This window comes from Oreochromis niloticus, linkage group LG14 (assembly GCF_001858045.2).
Source record: "Oreochromis niloticus isolate F11D_XX linkage group LG14, O_niloticus_UMD_NMBU, whole genome shotgun sequence".
NCBI lineage: Eukaryota > Metazoa > Chordata > Actinopteri > Cichliformes > Cichlidae > Oreochromis > Oreochromis niloticus.
Window position 1 is genome coordinate 7882101 of NC_031979.2, and position 22554 is coordinate 7904654.

A 22554-nucleotide genomic window follows, 5' to 3' on the forward strand; every position below is an offset into this window, starting at 1 on the left:
AATATTTCAAAAACTATAAAAGTTATAAACACCAAAGTCATACCATAACTATCCAGCTCCAGCCGCACAAAATGATCTAACATATGTAACCCTATGTCAAAACTGTTTGGCAGAGGAGCGCGGGAAAATTTTCACTAAAATATTAATATTTAAAAAACTATAATATTCATAAAACACCAAAAGTCATAGCACACCATTCCAGATCCGGCCGCACAAAATGAGTAACATATATGAAGCTTGTCTCAAAACTGCGAGGCGAGATTCGCTGCAAAATTTCAGGCGGAAACTAAGAATAATAATAATAATAATAAATCCGAGAAAGTAAATGTGTTAAGGAACTAGAAAGCGAAAATTTCTGAAGAAATTTATGTGTGCCTATGCCGCTGCTAATCTGTGTAGTTGCCATTCTTACGGCTGCTTAGGGCCAAACTCAGAAGAGCAGCCATTCTCCACCATGAACTATGTAAAAACAAACACCGCTCACACTTCACAGATGACAGCTTACAGTTTTGTGTAAAGATGAAGTTGCTTTGTACAGCCCCGATTTGCAGACGCTGTGCACACAGGTTCATGAGCAGAAGTCCCCATTGTAGCACGGCAGACCCGACAATGTTTGCATGAACACGCTTTGAAGCATTACGTTATGGACCACTTTTCACACATGGTTGGTGTACCCACACAACCGGTTGTAGCTTTTCAACTTACACACACCCAAAAACAGCCGAGAGAGCACAGACAACGCCCGAGAGGCGTGATTGCAGATGCCGCTCAGGTGGGTCCACCTCCCTGCAGCGGCACTGCAGACCAAGCCCCGCCACACACATCAAACACGTAAATAAATATTTATGCACTTTCGCATTCACTTTTTGTCTTTTGTTATTTTTACACAGTGTTCTGAATGATGAGCAATGGTCTACAGCCAATCTGTGTATTATTATACAAACTTTGGTTGTAAGATTCAGATAACTATTTAATAAAAGCTAAATATTTATATGAGAGTAAGAAAGAAAAGTATATCTTTGTGTCCACCTTTCTCTGTTAATGGCCTACCTGGCCCCCTGGCAAAAGCTTTGCTAGATCCGGCCCTGCACAGTTACCAGCTGTCAGCTACACAAAAAAAGGAGCTTGCTGTTTACAGGGAGTGCAGAATTATTAGGCAAATGAGTATTTTGTCCACATCATCCTCTTCATGCATGTTGTCTTACTCCAAGCTGTATAGGCTCGAAAGCCTACTACCATTAAGCATATTAGGTGATGTGCATCTCTGTAATGAGAAGGGGTGTGGTCTAATGACATCAACACCCTATATCAGGTGTGCATAATTATTAGGCAACTTCCTTTCCTTTGGCAAAATGGGTCAAAAGAAGGACTTGACAGGCTCAGAAAAGTCAAAAATAGTGAGATATCTTGCAGAGGGATGCAGCAGTCTTAAAATTGCAAAGCTTCTGAAGCGTGATCATCGAACAATCGAGCGTTTCATTCAAAATAGTCAACAGGGTCGCAAGAAGCGTGTGGAAAAACCAAGGCGCAAAATAACTGCCCATGAACTGAGAAAAGTCAAGCGTGCAGCTGCCAAGATGCCACTTGCCACCAGTTTGGCCATATTTCAGAGCTGCAACATCACTGGAGTGCCCAAAAGCACAAGGTGTGCAATACTCAGAGACATGGCCAAGGTAAGAAAGGCTGAAAGACGACCACCACTGAACAAGACACACAAGCTGAAACGTCAAGACTGGGCCAAGAAATATCTCAAGACTGATTTTTCTAAGGTTTTATGGACTGATGAAATGAGAGTGAGTCTTGATGGGCCAGATGGATGGACCCGTGGCTGGATTGGTAAAGGGCAGAGAGCTCCAGTCCCACTCAGACGCCAGCAAGGTGGAGGTGGAGTACTGGTTTGGGCTGGTATCATCAAAGATGAGCTTGTGGGGCCTTTTCGGGTTGAGGATGGAGTCAAGCTCAACTCCCAGTCCTACTGCCAGTTTCTGGAAGACACCTTCTTCAAGCAGTGGTACAGGAAGAAGTCTGCATCCTTCAAGAAAAACATGATTTCATGCAGGACAATGCTCCATCAACACGTCCAAGTACTCCACAGCGTGGCTGGCAAGAAAGGGTATAAAAGAAGAAAAACTAATGACATGGCCTCCTTGTTCACCTGATCTGAACCCCATTGAGAACCTGTGGTCCATCATCAAATGTGAGATTTACAAGGAGGGAAAACAGTACACCTCTCTGAACAGTGTCTGGGAGGCTGTGGTTGCTGCTGCACGCAATGTTGATGGTGAACAGATCAAAACACTGACAGGATCCATGGATGGCAGGCTTTTGAGTGTCCTTGCAAAGAAAGGTGGCTATATTGGTCGCTGATTTGTTTTGTTTTGTTTTTGAATGTCAGAAATGTATATTTGTGAATGTGGAGATGTTATATTGGTTTCACTGGTAAAAATAAATCATTGAAATGGGTATATATTTGTTTTTTGTTAAGTTGCCTAATAATTATGCACAGTAATAGTCACCTGCACACACAGATATCCCCCTAAAATAGCTAAAACTAAAAACTACTTCCAAAAACTTTCAGCTTTGATATTAATGAGTTTTTTGGGTTCATTGAGAACATGGTTGTTGTTCAATAATAAAATTATTCCTCAAAAATACAACTTGCCTAATAATTCTGCACTCCCTGTATGAGAGTAAGAAAGAAAAGTATATCTTTGTGTCCACCTTTCTCTGTTAATGCCCTACCTGGCCCCTGGCAAAAGCTTTGCTAGATCCGCCCCTGCACAGTTACCAGCTGTCAGCTACACAAAAAAATGAGCTTGGTGTTTGTCTCAGAAACAGTTCATAACTTCCCTTCAACTCATTCATGTCACCTAAGGGTAAACCTGTTTCTCCATCACCTGTTCAGCTCTGATGATTCAGTAAGGATATCTGGTTTGGAACAGCCGTTTTTACAGCTGTGGCTGCAGCAAACATCAGCTGATACTAGAAATTAAAAGCAAATGAATTCTAACAACAGCTGATCAAGCTTAAACGTGCTGCTGTTGTTTAGCGCGATAAACAAACAGAGAGAAAAGCCGATCATTGATCAGTTTCATGACTGAAGTTTCAACAGGCGAGAGAATGACAGGGGAGGCTTCGTAACGACAGAATAAATCGTAATATTTTCTCTGAATGTGGCACGATTCCGTTTGTACGGCAACTCTACGAACTAACCATTATGAATAAAATAAAGTCCAACGTCAGTAACTTAGCGCGCACACAGCTGTATATAAACTCCCGTCGCGCTAGCTAGCACGCAGTACGATTGTAAAAAGTCAGCACAACGAAAATAAACTACACCTAAACTCTGTTTATATCTGACCCAAATAGAGTGCAGTTCATAACTTCTTACCTGAAATTCAGTTCACCTCACGCTCCTGCCTTCGCTTTCCCTGATCCATGATTGACCACCGCGTTAGCAATCGCCTGCCGCCTCATATGTCTCGTTGGCGGCATGTCCTTTCTGTCACACACCGGTGGATAGCTGCCCTCTGTTGTAGCTCCACCACCAAACAACTCAGTTATTTTTTCCACATCGACCAGCATCATCGGCCCATATAAACGAAAAATAAGTCCAGCTAAGACACAGACCCTTGCCGAGCGATCGGGCGATTAAACAAATTTTAGCCACCTCACTATCAGCCAAGCCTGGGTGGTTTTTCACGAAGGGTCGCTAGCCGCGCTAGCTAGCTAAGCTAGCGGCGCTAGCTAGCTAGCCAGCCGGCTATCAGCAACACGTAAGAGAACTGTTGCTAAATAAACTACACCTAAACTCGGTTTATATCTGACCCAAATAGAGTGCAGGTCATAACTTCTTACCTGAAATTCAGTTCACCTCACGCTCCTGCCTTCGCTTTCCTTGATCCACGATTGACCTCCGCGTTAGCAAACACCGGACGATCGGCGGTAGCCTCACCGCCTTGTATGTCTCGTTCGCGGCATGTCCTTTCTGTCACACACCGGTGGATAGCTGCCCTCTGTTGTAGCTCCACACCAAACAACTCAGTTATTTTTTCCACATCGACCAGCATCATCGGCCCATATAAACGAAAAATAAGTCCAGCTAAGACACAGACCCTTGCCGAGCGATCAGGCGATTAAAGAAATTTTAGCCACCTCACTGTCAGCCAAGCCTGGGTGGTTTTTCACGAAGGGGCGCTAGCTAGCTAAGCTAGCGGCGCTAGCTAGCTAGCCGGCTATCAGCAACACTTAAGAGAATTGTCGCTAATATGGGATGTCTTGATAAAACGAGCAGATATTTGAAGTTTACACACCTACATTCTCGCCTGAAAATATCTTAAAAGTGTATTTTGTGACCTAGAAACACGAATAAAAGACATATAAAACGAAGTGGTGTCCGCCATTGTTTAACTCGGCAGAGGGGTGCTATGAATTATGGGATATGGAGTTTTGTAACAAGCATACAGATTTTCAGCCGTACTACTCCCGGTATACCACTAGAGAGAGCCAACCCACCACAAATAAAGTCTGTTTCTATGGAAATTGGCCTAAATTTGCACTAAAATCTAAATATTTCAAAAACTATAAAAGTCATAAACACCAAAAGTGTATACCATACTAGTCCAGCTCCAGCCGCACAAAATGATCTAACATATGTAACCCTATTTTCAAACTGTTTGGCAGAGAAGCGCGGGAAAATTTTCACTAAAATATTAATATTTAAAAAACTATAATAGTTATAAACACCAAAAGTCATAGCACACCATTCCTGATCCAGCCGCACAAAATGAGGTAACATATATGAAGCTTGTCTCAAAACTGCGGGGCGAGTTTCGCTGCAAAATTTCAGGCGGAAACTGAAGAATAATAATAATAATAAATCCGACGAATAGTAATATGTGTGCCTCTTGTCATAGGCACACATAACTAGAAAGCGAAAATTTCAGAAGAAATTTTATGTGTGCCTATGCCGCTGCTAATCACTGTAGTTTGCCATTCATACGGCTACAGAGAGCAAACTCAGAAGAGCAGCCATTCTCCACCATGAACTATGGTAAAAACAAACACCGCTCACGCTTCACAGATGACAGCTTACAGTTTTGTGTAAAGATGAAGTTACTTTGTACAGCGCCGATTTGCAGACGCTGTGCACACAGGTTCATGAGCAGAAGTCCCATTGTACCACGGCAGACCCGACAATGTTTGCATGAACACACTTTGAAGCATTACATTATAGACCACTTTTCACACATGCATTCACTTTTTGTTTTTGTTATTTTTACACAGTGTTCTGAATTATGAACAATGGTCTACAGCCAATCCTGTGTATTATTATACAAACTTTGGTTGTGAGATTCAGATAACTATTTAATAAAAGCTAAATATTTTATATGAGAGTAAGAAAGAAAAGTATATCTTTGTGTCCACCTTTCTCTGTTAATGCCCTAGCTCCCCCCCCCCCTAAAAGCTTTGCTAGATCCGCCCCTGCACAGTTACCAGCTGTCAGCTACACAAAAAAGGAGCTTGGTCTTTGTCTCTCAGAAACAACTCATAACTTCCCTTCAACTCATTCATGTCACCTAAAGTGTAAACCTGTTTCTCCATCACCAGTTCAGCTCTGATGATTCAGTAAGGACATCTCCTGATTTCATCTTCATGCTCCAGCAAACATCAGCTGATACTAGAAATTAAAATCAAAAGAATTCTAACAACAGCTGATCAAGCTTAAACGTGCTGCTGTTGTTTAGCGCGATAAATAAGAGCGAACAGCCGATCATTGATCAGTTTCATGATTGACGTTTCAACACGCGAGAGAATGACAGGGAGGCTTCGTAACGACAGAATAAATCATAATGTTTTCTCTGAATGTGGGACGATTCCGTTTGTACGGCACGGCAACTCTATGAACTAACCCTAATGAATAAAATAAAGTCCAACGTCAGTAACTTAGTACGCACACAGCTGTATATAAACTCCCGTGGCATTACGATTGTAAAAGGTCAACGAAAATAAATTACACCTAAACTCGGTTTATATCTGACCCAAATAGAGAGCGACCGGGTGCTGACACGAGTTTCACCCGCCTCAATATAAGCCAAGCCTGGGTGCTTTTTCACGAAGGGTTGCTAGCGGCGCGAGCTAACTATGCTAGCGGCGCTAGCTAGCTAGCCGGCTATCAGCAACACATAAGAGAACTGCTGCTAAATAAACTACACCTAAACTCGGTTTATATCTGACCCAAATAGAGAGCGACCGGGTGCTGACACGAGTTTCACCCGCCTCAATATAAGCCAAGCCTGGGTGCTTTTTCACGAAGGGTTGCTAGCGGCGCGAGCTAACTATGCTAGCGGCGCTAGCTAGCTAGCCGGCTATCAGCAACACATAAGAGAACTGCTGCTAAATAAACTACACCTAAACTCGGTTTATATCTGACCCAAATAGAGTGCAGTTCATAACTTCTTACCTGAAATTCAGTTCACCTCACGCTCCTGCCTTCGCTTTCCCTGATCCATGATTGACCACCGCGTTAGCAATCGCCTGCCCGGCCTCATATGTCTCGTTGGCGGCATGTCCTTTCTGTCACACACCGGTGGGTAGCTGCCCTCTGTTGTAGCTCCACCACCAAACAACTCAGTTATTTTTTCCACATCCAGCTGTAACTCCGATTCTATGCGAGCATTTGCGAGAGACCAGGGAGGTGAAACGACAGAGAGAGTCCCCTCGCTATCCATTTGCAGCCAAGTGCGGCAGCTAGCTAGGTAGCCAGCTAGGTAGCCGGCTAGCTGTCAGGCAGGACCGACGTAGTCAGAGCACTGTCGCTAAATATGGGATGTCTTGATAAAACAAGCAGATATTTGAAGTTTACACACCTACATTCTCGCCTGAAAATATCTTAAAAGCTTATTTTGTGACCTAGAAACACGAATAAAAGACATATAAAACGAAGTGGTGGCCGCCATTGTTCACTCTGTAGAGGCGTGCTATGAATTGTGGGATATTGAGTTTTCCACCAAGCATTACCGTAACTTTTGAATGATTTGCGCAACCTTAAAAATTCCAAGGGCTCCTGAAAGCAGCGACGCTGTGCGCACTGTTGAAATTGTCATCATTACGGTAATCCAAATAAGGGTACACAGGCTGTACCACTCCCGGCATACCACTAGAGAGAGCCAACACACCACAAATGAAGTCTGTTTATTTGGCGCCAAAAGATGAATTGGCCTAAATTTGCACTAAAATATTAATATTTAAAAACTATAAAAGTTATAAACACCAAAAGTCATAACATAATAGTCCAGCTCCAGCCGCACAAAATGATCTAACATATGTAACCCTAATGTCAAAACTGTTTGGCAGAGGAGCGCGGGAAAATTTTCACTAAAATATTAATATTTAAAAAACTATAAAATTCATAAACACCAAAAGTCATAGCACACCATTCCAGATCCGGCCGCACAAAATGAGGTAACATATATGAAGCTTGTCTCAAAACTGCGAGGCGAGATTAGCGCGGGAAAATTTTCACTAAAATATTAATATTTAAAAAACTATAAAATTCATAAACACCAAAAGTCATAGCACACCATTCCAGATCCGGCCGCACAAAATGAGGTAACATATATGAAGCTTGTCTCAAAACTGCGAGGCGAGATTCGCTGCAAAATTTCAGGCGGAAACTGGAGAATAATAATAATAATAATAATAACTAGAAAGCGAAAATTTCAGAAGAAATTTTATGTGTGCCTATGCCGCTGCTAATCACTGTAGTTGCCATTCATACGGCTACAGACAGCAAAACTCAGAAGAGCAGCCATTCTCCACCATGAACTATGGTAAAACAAACACCGCTCACGCTTCACAGATGACAGCTTACAGTTTGTGTAAAGATGAAGTTACTTCGTACAGCGCCGATTTGCAGACGCTGTGCACACAGGTTCATGAGCAGAAGTCCCATTGTACCACGGCAGACCCGACAATGTTTGCATGAACACGCTTTGAAGCATTACATTATAGACCACTTTTCACACATGCATTCACTTTTTGTTTTTTGTTATTTCTACACAGTGTTCTGAATTATGAACAATGGTCTACAGCCAATCTTGTGTATTATTATACAAACTTTGGTTGTGAGATTCAGATAACTATTTAATAAAAGCTAAATATTTTATATGAGAGTAAGAAAGAAAAGTATATCTTTATGTCCACCTTTCTCTGTTAATGCCCTACCTGGCCCCCTGGCAAAAGCTTTGCTAGATCCGCCCCTGCACAGTTACCAGCTGTCAGCTACACAAAAAAAGGAGCTTGGTGTTTACAGGGAGTGCAGAATTATTAGGCAAATGAGTATTTTGTCCACATCATCCTCTTCATGCATGTTGTCTTACTCCAAGCTGTATAGGCTCGAAAGCCTACTACCAATTAAGCATATTAGGTGATGTGCATCTCTGTAATGAGAAGGGGTGTGGTCTAATGACATCAACACCCTATATCAGGTGTGCATAATTATTAGGCAACTTCCTTTCCTTTGGCAAAATGGGTCAAAAGAAGGACTTGACAGGCTCAGAAAAGTCAAAAATAGTGAGATATCTTGCAGAGGGATGCAGCAGTCTTAAAATTGCAAAGCTTCTGAAGCATGATCATCGAACAATCAAGCGTTTCATTCAAAATAGTCAACAGGGTCGCAAGAAGCGTGTGGAAAAACCAAGGCGCAAAATAACTGCCCATGAACTGAGAAAAGTCAAGCGTGCAGCTGCCAAGATGCCACTTGCCACCAGTTTGGCCATATTTCAGAGCTGCAACATCACTGGAGTGCCCAAAAGCACAAGGTGTGCAATACTCAGAGACACGGCCGAGGTAAGAAAGGCTGAAAGACGACCACCACTGAACAAGACACACAAGCTGAAACGTCAAGACTGGGCCAAGAAATATCTCAAGACTGATTTTTCTAAGGTTTTATGGACTGATGAAATGAGAGTGAGTCTTGATGGGCCAGATGGATGGGCCCGTGGCTGGATTGGTAAAGGGCAGAGAGCTCCAGTCCCACTCAGACGCCAGCAAGGTGGAGGTGGAGTACTGGTTTGGGCTGGTATCATCAAAGATGAGCTTGTGGGGCCTTTTCGGGTTGAGGATGGAGTCAAGCTCAACTCCCAGTCCTACTGCCAGTTTCTGGAAGACACCTTCTTCAAGCAGTGGTACAGGAAGAAGTCTGCATCCTTCAAGAAAAACATGATTTTCATGCAGGACAATGCTCCATCACACGCGTCCAAGTACTCCACAGCGTGGCTGGCAAGAAAGGGTATAAAAGAAGAAAAACTAATGACATGGCCTCCTTGTTCACCTGATCTGAACCCCATTGAGAACCTGTGGTCCATCATCAAATGTGAGATTTACAAGGAGGGAAAACAATACACCTTTCTGAACAGTGTCTGGGAGGCTGTGGTTGCTGCTGCATGCAATGTTGATGGTGAACAGATCAAAACACTGACAGAATCCATGGATGGCAGGCTTTTGAGTGTCCTTGCAAAGAAAGGTGGCTATATTGGTCGCTGATTTGTTTTTGTTTTGTTTTGAATGTCAGAAATGTATATTTGTGAATGTGGAGATGTTATATTGGTTTCACTGGTAAAAATAAATAATTGAAATGGGTATATATTTGTTTTTTGTTAAGTTGCCTAATAATTATGCACAGTAATAGTCACCTGCACACACAGATATCCCCCTAAAATAGCTAAAACTAAAAACAAACTAAAAACTACTTCCAAAAACATTCAGCTTTGATATTAATGAGTTTTTTGGGTTCATTGAGAACATGGTTGTTGTTCAATAATAAAATTATTCCTCAAAAATACAACTTGCCTAATAATTCTGCACTCCCTGTATGAGAGTAAGAAAGAAAAGTATATCTTTGTGTCCACCTTTCTCTGTTAATGCCCTACCTGGCCCCCTGGCAAAAGCTTTGCTAGATCCGCCCCTGCACAGTTACCAGCTGTCAGCTACACAAAAAAATGAGCTTGGTGTTTGTCTCTCAGAAACAGTTCATAACTTCCCTTCAACTCATTCATGTCACCTAAGGGTAAACCTGTTTCTCCATCACCTGTTCAGCTCTGATGATTCAGTAAGGATATCTGGTTTGGAACAGCCGTTTTTACAGCTGTGGCTGCAGCAAACATCAGCTGATACTAGAAATTAAAAGCAAATGAATTCTAACAACAGCTGATCAAGCTTAAACGTGCTGCTGTTGTTTAGTGCGATAAACAAACAAGAGAGAAAAGCCGATCATTGATCAGTTTCATGACTGAAGTTTCAACAGGCGAGAGAATGACAGGGGAGGCTTCGTAACGACAGAATAAATCGTAATATTTTCTCTGAATGTGGCACGATTCCGTTTGTACGGCAACTCTACGAACTAACCATTATGAATAAAATAAAGTCCAACGTCAGTAACTTAGCGCGCACACAGCTGTATATAAACTCCCGTCGTGCTAGCTAGCACGCAGTACGATTGTAAAAAGTCAGCACAACGAAAATAAACTACACCTAAACTCTGTTTATATCTGACCCAAATAGAGTGCAGTTCATAACTTCTTACCTGAAATTCAGTTCACCTCACGCTCCTGCCTTCGCTTTCCCTGATCCATGATTGACCACGGCGTTAGCAATCGCCTGCCCGGCCTCATATGTCTCGTTGGCGGCATGTCCTTTCTGTCACACACCGGTGGATAGCTGCCCTCTGTTGTAGCTCCACCACCAAACAACTCAGTTATTTTTTCCACATCGAGCAGCATCATCGGCCCATATAAACGAAAAATAAGTCCAGCTAAGACACAGACCCTTGCCCAGCGATCGGGCGATTAAACAAATTTTAGCCACCTCACTATCAGCCAAGCCTGGGTGGTTTTTCACGAAGGGTCGCTAGCCGCGCTAGCTAGCTAAGCTAGCGGCGCTAGCTAACTAGCCAGCCGGCTATCAGCAACACGTAAGAGAACTGTTGCTAAATAAACTACACCTAAACTCGGTTTATATCTGACCCAAATAGAGTGCAGGTCATAACTTCTTACCTGAAATTCAGTTCACCTCACGCTCCTGCCTTCGCTTTCCCTGATCCACGATTGACCTCCGCGTTAGCAAACACCGGACGATCGGCGGTAGCCTCACCGCCTTGTATGTCTCGTTCGCGGCATGTCCTTTCTGTCACACACCGGTGGATAGCTGCCCTCTGTTGTAGCTCCATCACCAAACAACTCAGTTAGTTTTTCCACATCGACCAGCATCATCGGCCCATATAAACGAAAAATAACTCCAGCTAAGACACAGACCCCCGATCGGGCGATTAAACAAATTTTAGCCACCTCACTATCAGCCAAGCCTGGGTGGTTTTTCACGAAGGGGCGCTAGCTAGCTAAGCTAGCGGCGCTAGCTAGCTAGCCGGCTATCAGCAACACTTAAGAGAATTGTCGCTAATATGGGATGTCTTGATAAAACGAGCAGATATTTGAAGTTTACACACCTACATTCTCGCCTGAAAATATCTTAAAAGTGTATTTTGTGACCTAGAAACACGAATAAAAGACATATAAAACGAAGTGGTGTCCGCCATTGTTTAACTCGGCAGAGGGGTGCTATGAATTATGGGATATGGAGTTTTGTAACAAGCATACAGATTTTCAGCCGTACTACTCCCGGTATACCACTAGAGAGAGCCAACCCACCACAAATAAAGTCTGTTTCTATGGAAATTGGCCTAAATTTGCACTAAAATCTAAATATTTCAAAAACTATAAAAGTCATAAACACCAAAAGTGTATACCATACTAGTCCAGCTCCAGCCGCACAAAATGATCTAACATATGTAACCCTATTTTCAAAACTGTTTGGCAGAGAAGCGCGGGAAAATTTTCACTAAAATATTAATATTTAAAAAACTATAATAGTTATAAACACCAAAAGTCATAGCACACCATTCCTGATCCAGCCGCACAAAATGAGGTAACATATATGAAGCTTGTCTCAAAACTGCGGGGTGAGTTTCGCTGCAAAATTTCAGGCGGAAACTGAAGAATAATAATAATAATAACTAGAAAGGGAAAATTTCAGAAGAAATTTTATGTGTGCCTATGCCGCTGCTATTCAGTGTAGTTTGCCATTCATACAGCTACAGAGAGCAAAACTCAGAAGAGCAGCCATTCTCCACCATGAGCTATGGTAAAAACAAACACCGCTCACGCTTCACAGATAACAGCTTACAGTTTTGTGTAAAGATGAAGTTACTTCGTACAGCGCCGATTTGCAGACGCTGTGCACAGAGGTTCATGAGCAGAAGTCCCATTGTACCACGGCAGATCCGACAATGTTTGCATGAACACGCTTTGAAGCATTACATTATGGACCACTTTTCACACATGGTTGGTGTACCGACACAGGCAGCCGTAGCTTTTCAACTCATAGCCCAACACACACCCAAAAAACAGCCAAGAGAGCACAGACTTTACACCTGTGGGTCCACCTCCCCTGCAGCGGCACTGCAGACCACGCCCCGACACACACATCAAACACATAAAATAAATATGTATGCACTTTCGCATTCACTTTTTGTTTTTTGTTATTTTTACACAGTGTTCTGAATGATGAACAATGGTCTACAGCCAATCTTGTGTATTATTATACAAACTTTGGTTGTGAGATTCAGATAACTATTTAATAAAAGCTAAATATTTTATATGAGAGTAAGAAAGAAAAGTATATCTTTATGTCCACCTTTCTCTGTTAATGCCCTACCTGGCCCCCTGGCAAAAGCTTTGCTAGATCCGCCCCTGCACAGTTACCAGCTGTCAGCTACACAAAAAAAGGAGCTTGGTGTTTACAGGGAGTGCAGAATTATTAGGCAAATCAGTATTTTGTCCACATCATCCTCTTCATGCATGTTGTCTTACTCCAAGCTGTATAGGCTCGAAAGCCTACTACCAATTAAGCATATTAGGTGATGTGCATCTCTGTAATGAGAAGGGGTGTGGTCTAATGACATCAACACCCTATATCAGGTGTGCATAATTATTAGGCAACTTCCTTTCCTTTGGCAAAATGGGTCAAAAGAAGGACTTGACAGGCTCAGAAAAGTCAAAATAGTGAGATATCTTGCAGAGGGATGCAGCAGTCTTAAAATTGCAAAGCTTCTGAAGCGTGATCATCGAACAATCAAGCGTTTCATTCAAAATAGTCAACAGGGTCGCAAGAAGCGTGTGGAAAAACCAAGGCGCAAAATAACTGCCCATGAACTGAGAAAAGTCAAGCGTGCAGCTGCCAAGATGCCACTTGCCACCAGTTTGGCCATATTTCAGAGCTGCAACATCACTGGAGTGCCCAAAAGCACAAGGTGTGCAATACTCAGAGACACGGCCAAGGTAAGAAAGGCTGAAAGACGACCACCACTGAACAAGACACACAAGCTGAAACGTCAAGACTGGGCCAAGAAATATCTCAAGACTGATTTTTCTAAGGTTTTATGGACTGATGAAATGAGAGTGAGTCTTGATGGGCCAGATGGATGGGCCCGTGGCTGGATTGGTAAAGGGCAGAGAGCTCCAGTCCGACTCAGACGCCAGCAAGGTGGAGGTGGAGTACTGGTTTGGGCCGGTATCATCAAAGATGAGCTTGTGGGGCCTTTTCGGGTTGAGGATGGAGTCAAGCTCAACTCCCAGTCCTACTGCCAGTTTCTGGAAGACACCTTCTTCAAGCAGTGGTACAGGAAGAAGTCTGCATCCTTCAAGAAAAACATGATTTTCATGCAGGACAATGCTCCATCACACGCGTCCAAGTACTCCACAGCGTGGCTGACAAGAAAGGGTATAAAAGAAGGAAAAACTAATGACATGGCCTCCTTGTTCACCTGATCTGAACCCCATTGAGAACCTGTGGTCCATCATCAAATGTGAGATTTACAAGGAGGGAAAACAGTACACCTCTCTGAACAGTGTCTGGGAGTCTGTGGTTGCTGCTGCATGCAATGTTGATGGTGAACAGATCAAAACACTGACAGAATCCATGGATGGCAGGCTTTTGAGCGTCCTTGCAAAGAAAGGTGGCTATATTGGTCGCTGATTTGTTTTTGTTTTGTTTTTGAATGTCAGAAATGTATATTTGTGAATGTGGAGATGTTATATTGGTTTCACTGGTAAAAATAAATAATTGAAATGGGTATATATTTGTTTTTTGTTAAGTTGCCTAATAATTATGCACAGTAATAGTCACCTGCACACACAGATATCCCCCTAAAATAGCTAAAACTAAACACAAACTAAAAACTACTTCCGAAAACATTCAGCTTTGATATTAATGTGTTTTTTGGGTTCATTGAGAACATGGTTGTTGTTCAATAATAAAATTATTCCTCAAAAATACAACTTGCCTAATAATTCTGCACTCCCTGTATGAGAGTAAGAAAGAAAAGTATATCTTTGTGTCCACCTTTCCCTGTTAATGCCCTACCTGGCCCCCTGGCAAAAGCTTTGCTAGATCCGCCCCTGCACAGTTACCAGCTGTCAGCTAAATAAAAAAAAGGAGCTTGGTGTTTATTTCTCTCAGAAACAGTTCATAACTTCCCTTCAACTCATTCATGTCACCTAAAAAAAAGGTAAACCTGTTTCTCCATCACCAGTTCAGCTCTGATGATTCAGTAAGGTCATCTCCTGGTTTCGACCAGCCGCTTCTACAGCTGTGGCTCCAGCAAACATCAGCTGATACTAGAAATTAAAATCAAATGAATTCTAACAACAGCTGATCAAGCTTAAACGTGCTGCTGTTGTTTAGCGCGATAAACAAACAAGAGAGAAAAGCCGATCATTGATCAGTTTCATGACTGAAGTTTGAACAGGCGAGAGAATGACAGGGGAGGCTGTCATAAAGTTCAACATCAGTAACTTAGCGCGCACACAGCTGTATAGAAACTCCATCGTGCTAGCTACCACGCAGTACGAGTTATTATAACTGATTGTAAAAAGTCAGCACAACGAAAATAAACTACACCTAAACTCGGTTTATATCTGACCCAAATAGAGTGCAGGTCATAACTTCTTACCTGAAATTCAGTTCACCTCACGCTCCGACCGGCAGCCGCCTGCTTCTCCTGCCTTCGGTTTCCCTGATCCACGATCTACCACCGGTCGATCGGCGGTCGCCTCGCCGCCTCGTTCCCCGCATGTTCTTTCTGACACACACCGGTGGATAGCTGCCCTCGGTTGTAGCTCCGCGTCAGCGACTACCAAACAACTCAGTTATTTTTTCCACATCGACCAGCATCTGGACAATCCACCGCCTTTCACTGTTTGTACCGTTACTAAAAAAAAACCCTCATCGGCTCATAAAACGAAAAATAAGTCCAGCTATGACCCTGAGTCAAAAAGACAGCCAGCTCGGGTTAGCTAGCTACCTGTCTAGCTCTTTGCAGGCACCGAAAACATCAGAGCTAATATGGGATGTCTTGGTAACACGAGCAGATATTTGAAGTTTACATCTGGCCAATCCACCACCTTTCACTGTTTATACCGTTACTAAAATGAATAAATAAATAAATCATCGGTCCATATAAACGAAAAATAAGTCCAGCTAAAACACATACTGTCGGCGAGCGACCGGGTGCTGACACGAGTTTCACCCGCCTCAATATAAGCCAAGCCTGGGTGCTTTTTCACGAAGGGTCGCTAGCGGTGCTAGCTAACTATGCTAGCGGCGCTAGCTAGCTAGCCGGCTATCAGCAACACATAAGAGAACTGCTGCTAAATAAACTACACCTAAACTCGGTTTATATCTGACCCAAATAGAGTGCAGGTCATAACTTCTTACCTGAAATTCAGTTCACCTCACGCTCCTGCCTTCGCTTTCCCTGATCCACGATTGACCTCCGCGTTAGCAAACACCGGTGGATCGGCGGTCGCGGCATGTCCTTTCTGTCATACACCGGTGGATAGCTGCCCACTGTTGTAGCTCCGCGTTATAGCACCACCAAACAACTCAGTTATTTTTTCCACATCCAGCTGTAACTCCGATTCTGTGCGAGCATTTGCGAGAGACCGGGGAGGTGAAACGACAGAGAGAGTCCCCTCGCTATCCATTTGCAGCCAAGTGCGGCAGCTAGCTAGGTAGCCGGCTAGCTGTCAGGCAGGACCGACGTCGTCAGAGCACTGTCGCTAAATATGGGATGTCTTGATAAAACAAGCAGATATTTGAAGTTTACACACCTACATTCTCGCCTGAAAATATCTTAAAAGTTTATTTTGTGACCTAGAAACACGAATAAAAGACATATAAAACGAAGTGGTGGCCGCCATTGTTCACTCTGTAGAGGCGTGCTATGAATTGTGGGATATGGAGTTTTCAACACAAGGATAAAATCTTTTCGGCTGTACTACTCCCGGTATACCACTAGAGAGAGCCAAGACACCACAAATGAAGTCTGTTTCTATGGTGCCAAAAGCAGAATCTTTCTCAGGAGCCTAGAAATTGGCCTAAATTTGCACTAAAATCTAAATATTTCAAAAACTATAAAAGTTATAAACACCAAAAGTCACACCATACTAGCCCAGCGCCAGCCGCACAAAATGATGTAACATATGTACCCCTATTGTCAAAACTGTTTGGCAGAGGAGCGCGGGAAATTTTCACTAAAATATTAATATTTAAAAAACTATAATATTCATAAACACCAAAAGTCATAGCACACCATTCCAGATCCAGCCGCACAAAATGAGGTAACATATATGAAGCTTGTCCAAAAACTGCGGGTCGAGATACACTGCAAAATTTCAGGCGGAAAAAGGAAAATAATAATAATAATAAGAATAATAAATCCGACGAATAGTAATATGTGTGCCTCTTGTCATAGGCACACATAATAAATCCGACGAATAGTAATATGTGTGCCTCTTTCCATAGGCACACATAATAATAATAATAATAATAAATCCGACGAATAGTAATATGTGTGCCTCTTGTCATAGGCACACATAATAATAATAATAAATCCGAGGAATAGTAATATGTGTGCCTCCTGGCATAGGCACACATAATAATAAATCCGAGGAATAGTAATATGTGTGCCTCTTGGCATAGGCACACATAATAAAACCAAAAAGAAAATTGTGTTTTCGAAATTGGAGTTAAAGTTATTTTTAGTTCCAATAGTGTTAACATACTACACAGGTCATGAACAAGATTTTTTTTTTTTTATTTTCATTGTAAGTGGACTAAAGCAGTTTAAAAGTAGTCTAACATAAATGTAAATGCTGTAATTTGATTATTTTAATAAACCATGTAACTTGGATGGATTCGATGCTGGCGTGACCACAGTGCACACGTCTGCTGTCGCTCACAGTGGTCCAAGGGATCACTCAGGGAGTTTGTGTGTTCGCTCAGACACATGAAAAATTAGAGGGAACATTGATCGTGATGGTGACTAAATGAGAAGCAGGGGTGGAAGTGGATTGCAAAGTCACTTGCAGATATGAAGCAAATGTGGCTTAAAGCAGATAAAACGGAACATCCTATACAAGAGTCGCGAGTTAGATATGTGGAAGGGTAACTACTGCTCTGCCAGGACTGCGGTTGATCGACTTGTGGAAGCCAACTAACACCCAGTTAAACACACACAGAACAAGAAGTGTGTACCCTGTGTGGAATATTATAGGTGATGTCTGTAAAGGCGTATTTAGCCGTGTCCATGCCGTCAAGGATCTTATCCTCACAGAGCACATCGCTGATGGGCTTCCTCTCTGGCAACACAGGGGGCATCTGCAGCAGCTTTTTAGCTTGCTCTTTGGCTAACTCGACTGCCTAGAATCACAAAAAAAGGATTGGATGAAACAAAAGCAACACCGACATATGTAAGAATGTATGCTATCAAAGGGGTGGACTCTGTAACACTTCATCTACAGGGCACCTGTTCCAGCTGTTCATCCGTCATGAGTTTATACGTGGGTGGCTTCAGCTCCTGCTTAATGGGTCGGTACACTTTCTGCAAGTCCAGGCTTGTAATCCTGGTGAGAATGTCCTGCACAGCTGAATCGGTGAATTGGGGCTTTGCATGGTCTGTGGCAGCTGCAGAGAAAGGCATACTAGTTAATGAGTTAAATAATTTACAAAGTCTGGCTTGGTGACAGTTATGTTTAACTGTAGATTGTTTACTTTCCAGACGAACTTAGCTTGTATAGCATCATTCATTGGGATTAGCAAGCATCGACTATACCGGCCAACACCTCCAAATACAACGGCTTCTAAAAGAAGCTAAGCCTTTACATGCTGCACATAAGTGCCGAAAGGCAGGGCGACAATAAAGCGTCCGTGAGCGTTTGTCTCCGGCACCCCAACTGCTGAGCCCAACGAGCTACAAGGTCAGCGTTACAGCGAAGAAAAAGCCTGAGCTGTAGTCATGTTACCAGCAATAAAACGCACCTTTATCTTGTGTTTCACTGCAAAAAGTCCTCGCGCCAGACCTCATCAGTATCTGTTTGCTCCTTTGCACATTTTTCACCCCAGAGCAGCTCCGCAACAAGCACCGTGCTGTTCCGAGGGCCGCCATCTTTGTTATTACCTCATCTGTGCGACAGGACCTTTCAACCTTGCTTGTGAACCCCCGCCCCCAAGTGATCATGGGATATGTAGTATGTTTGCACAACTCTACGAAAATTAAAATAAAATCACCTTTATTTGTTTGTTGCTTTCTCATAGCTTGCGCGGTTTAAATAAATAATAATGAAAAAATTTAAAACTGTTTAAAAGAAGCTTTTTTTAATGTGTTGTTTTTGGGTACTTCATTTTTTTGGGGGGGGGGTAAAGTATTGATATTTAGAACTTGTCTACAACAAAACTTCATAGAAGAATATTTAAAAAGTTAATTCTATTAAAAGAAAATCTCAGTGAAAATATCCACCAGGTGGCACTGTGCTACCACATGCGCTTAGCCTCACTAGTGAAGCCTTCACTTGTGACCTTAGTGTGGGCACTGGAAAATAATTCATTTTCAAAAATGTCGTACCATTGTATCAGATTTTCAAAGACCTTTTTTTCTTATTTGTTTGTTCCTCTTGTGCAGTTTAATTTTGGGTAGCCCACACACATTCCTAACTTGCCATTACAGCGTGTTCTTGAATTGTCTGATAACTGGATAATCTGTCTGGAAGATAAATTACACACTCTTCTTCCAGCGAAAAACATATGCTACATTTTTTTCTATGTAAAGATAGGTCTGTCTCAAAAAAAATACCCATTGGTTGTTTTGAACTTTGTCCTATTTAACACCAAGTTTGTGCAGTGTGGGAATTAAGAATAGAATTAAGTGTAGCAATAAAACGCTAGACGGTCAAGACTGTGTCCGAAAGTTTTTTTTTTCTCTTTCCCACTTTTTTTTTTAAAAGAATATAAAAAGATTTAAGAAATTCTGTTACTTTAACAAACTTTAACAGTGAAATTTTAAAAAAGAAATAATAGTGTAATGTGTTTAAACAAAAAACAGTTGTCGATGACTTTGTAGCTTCAAGAAAACGCATGCTTTCGAATATTTACAGTATTAGGAACGAACAAAAACTGTACAGTGGTGTTTTACACTTTTTTCTTACTTCAGATTAACTGAGGCGGTGTGGAAAATGCGGGAAAGTGTTGCGAGTAAAAAGGATGAAATTTTTGCTTAATGCGGTTGAAAATGCCCTTGAACGGTGGAGCATTTTAGTCACTTGCCCTCTCGAGTCTGAGAGGGCAATTAAGGGCAAGTGAGTCAGTTGCTGACACACAAAAAATCGAACCACATGTTATCAGCGCTGTATAGACACTCCAGCCTTGACTTAAAAATAAGCAGTGTCTATTGGCCAACCGGAAAAATGAAAACAAAATATTTTTAAAAAAAGAAGTGATAATGAGTAATCATTAGCGGAAGTGCTTGGCTTGGAAATTCAAACCAAGATTTTTTTCAGTATAAGTTTCCAAGATATTGTTATTATTATTATTTTTAAGTGAGTCACTTTTATGTTTGAAATAGTTTGTAATTCCATGGTGGCTCTTCCTTCCATGCAGTTCTCTGTAAAAATCTACTTTAGAATGATTAAGGTAATTTCATCATCTATGATGCCCAATTTTTCTAGAGTAATAATAATATTACAAACATATCCCTCTCCACTATTATTAAATATATAAAAGATAGTAAAAACTAACAAATAAAAAACATAAAATAAATAAATAACACCTCTGAATTATGTTGGGAGGTGCAATTACCGTCTAGTGCTGATTTGAACTAGTTCAGCAGGCCTACCACAAGCTTTCTTTTAATGTTTTTATATATGTTTTTAATGTAATGCATGGCAAAATAGGATTGAAGGGTAATTCTGGCATGGTTTTTTATACTGTAGTTCTCAGACTGACACTCAATTGTTTCCAAGCTTGAAAAAACTTTTTTTTTTTAAAAACATTAAAAAAAGAATTTAAAAAAAAATCTCTTTTTAAAAAAAGAAAGCCTGATTTAATAATAAAGCAACACTTTATTTTTTAGAAAATGTCACTAGAGTATGAGGGAGCACTATTATTCCACATGTGGTGCTCTATATTAAAGGCATTAATACCAGAGTAATAACATTCGATAGTGATAATTCAACAGGGAACGTGAGATCCAGGCCAGTATTTAACCATCAGTGTGGCTCTGTGGCACAGAGGAATTGGATAAATTAGACTTTTTCTACACAGGCGACACATATGCACAAAGACAGGCATTGAAAAGAAGGCTGTCATGCAGCTGACCTTCACTATGTGAAGACCAGAAACTTTAGAAATAAGTCTTTTTTAGATTTTATATGATGGCATTTCTCTCAGTTTCTCAGTATCTCTCTCTTTCTCTGTTTGTCCTTCAACACTCGTGTGCACAAACGACAGTAGCCACAAGCCCCCCACATGCTACCACAATCCGCAAACCTAAAATGCAGCCGTTCTACCCTCCACCCGAACACCACCACCATCACCACCGCCACCACATAGCCATGGGGATCATTAATATAACTTCATGCGCCATGCACAAACTCTTCCGCCAGGATCTTAGTTGACTTCTCCCCCTCGACCCCCTTCCTCCTCCTCCGGGCCCCGACTCCCCCACTAATCTGCAGTGGGATTTAGATATTAGACGGACAGATGGAGGTGTGGCTCAGTTGGTAATGAGGTGAGCAGTGGCAGTGAGTCCGGAGGCCCAGACACCGGCGAAACGACGTGTGGATTGAGATGTAAGAGGCCCCTACACAACCAGATGTACACAGCTGTCACACTGCTGACAGAAAGTAATCCTGCCACCGAAGCACAGAGCCAGAGAGAGACAGAGACAGAATTAGTTTCTATCCCGTGGAGGTTTAAATGACCACAAGTTCAATTCATCTATCTATCTATCTATCTATCTATCTATCTATCTATCTATCTATCTATCTATCTATCTATCTATCTATCTATCTATCTATCTATCTATCTATCTATCTAAATTCTTACTGTCGAGTTGGAATTGAAGTGACCCTAAAAGTACACGTGCAACACTCACACACACATATTTAAGGGTTTTACTGTAAGATTCTGAAGCATCTTTGAAAAACTCCAGAAAAATCACGTTGAAATGATTTAACTCCTAAATGCATGATCATCCTTGAAAATATGATGGATAATATTAAATAAAAAGGCCATATAGCCATTAAAAAATTTCATCCACCACCAGCTGTAACAAATACTGTTTGTTCATTCATTCATAACTATAAAAATATGATAGAATAAACTTCAAATCTAAGTGATTTAAAAATATATATATTTTAAATATATTTTGCCACCAATCTCTGCTTTTTCTTACTGTAAGTGTCATTTCATCATGAGCCTTTATCTATAATGGAAGACTTCTTGATAAAGGTTCGCTACTCCTGCTCAATTAATGAAAAGGACTTTTCTACTGCTGCTCAGGCTACAGTGAATAGGTTGAGTGTAAGAGTGTGTGTCAGCGTGACTGGGAGCAGCAGGAAGCTGAGAGGTGAAACCTGAGTGTAGAAGAGAGCCTGGATGTGGAGGGGGGTGGGTGGGATGAATCGGGGAGAGGGGATGCAGGGGTGAGGAGTACGGTGAGCCGGTGGGTGGGTGGGTGAGTGGTGATAGTGGTGGTGGTAGGGGCACTCTGGGAATGACTTGCCGCATATGTTTATTTAGCTTTCTGCACGGTCAACGGAGAACGAGTTCAGAGCGAGGTGAAACGGAAAGGTGTGTGTGTGTGTGTCTGTGTGTGTGTGGAAAGAGAGAGAGAATGTGAAGAGGATGTCTGTGCTCAAACAACTGGAGTGTAAAAAAACACAGGGCTGTGAGAGGAGATGCTGGAACAAATAAGTTCAACTTTTTCAGCTCGCCATTGTCAGTTTGGCCCCGACATAGTCTGCCCCACCTCGCCCACACACACACACACACACACACACACACACACACACACACACACACACACACACACACTACCAACTGTGTGTGACACTTCTAAGTAAGAGTTCAATGTTGAAAATGATGTGCAATTATATGGCATTT

At 41.9% G+C, this 22554-nt stretch overlaps 1 protein-coding gene across 1 annotated transcript in view; it reads right to left on the reverse strand.

The window, feature by feature from the left end:
- Nucleotides 1-18593, reverse strand: part of mrps22 (mitochondrial ribosomal protein S22) — a 47155-nt gene extending 28562 nt beyond the window's left edge. The window contains exons 1-3 of the mRNA XM_019345271.2: nucleotides 18436-18593; nucleotides 17924-18081; nucleotides 17653-17817 (exon numbers count right to left, since the gene is read on the reverse strand). Coding sequence (XP_019200816.1) covers nucleotides 17653-17817; nucleotides 17924-18081; nucleotides 18436-18562 — 450 coding nt within the window. The 5' untranslated portion in view covers nucleotides 18563-18593. The remainder of the gene's footprint in view (nucleotides 1-17652; nucleotides 17818-17923; nucleotides 18082-18435) is intronic.
- Between the last annotated feature and the right edge of the window lie 3961 nt (nucleotides 18594-22554).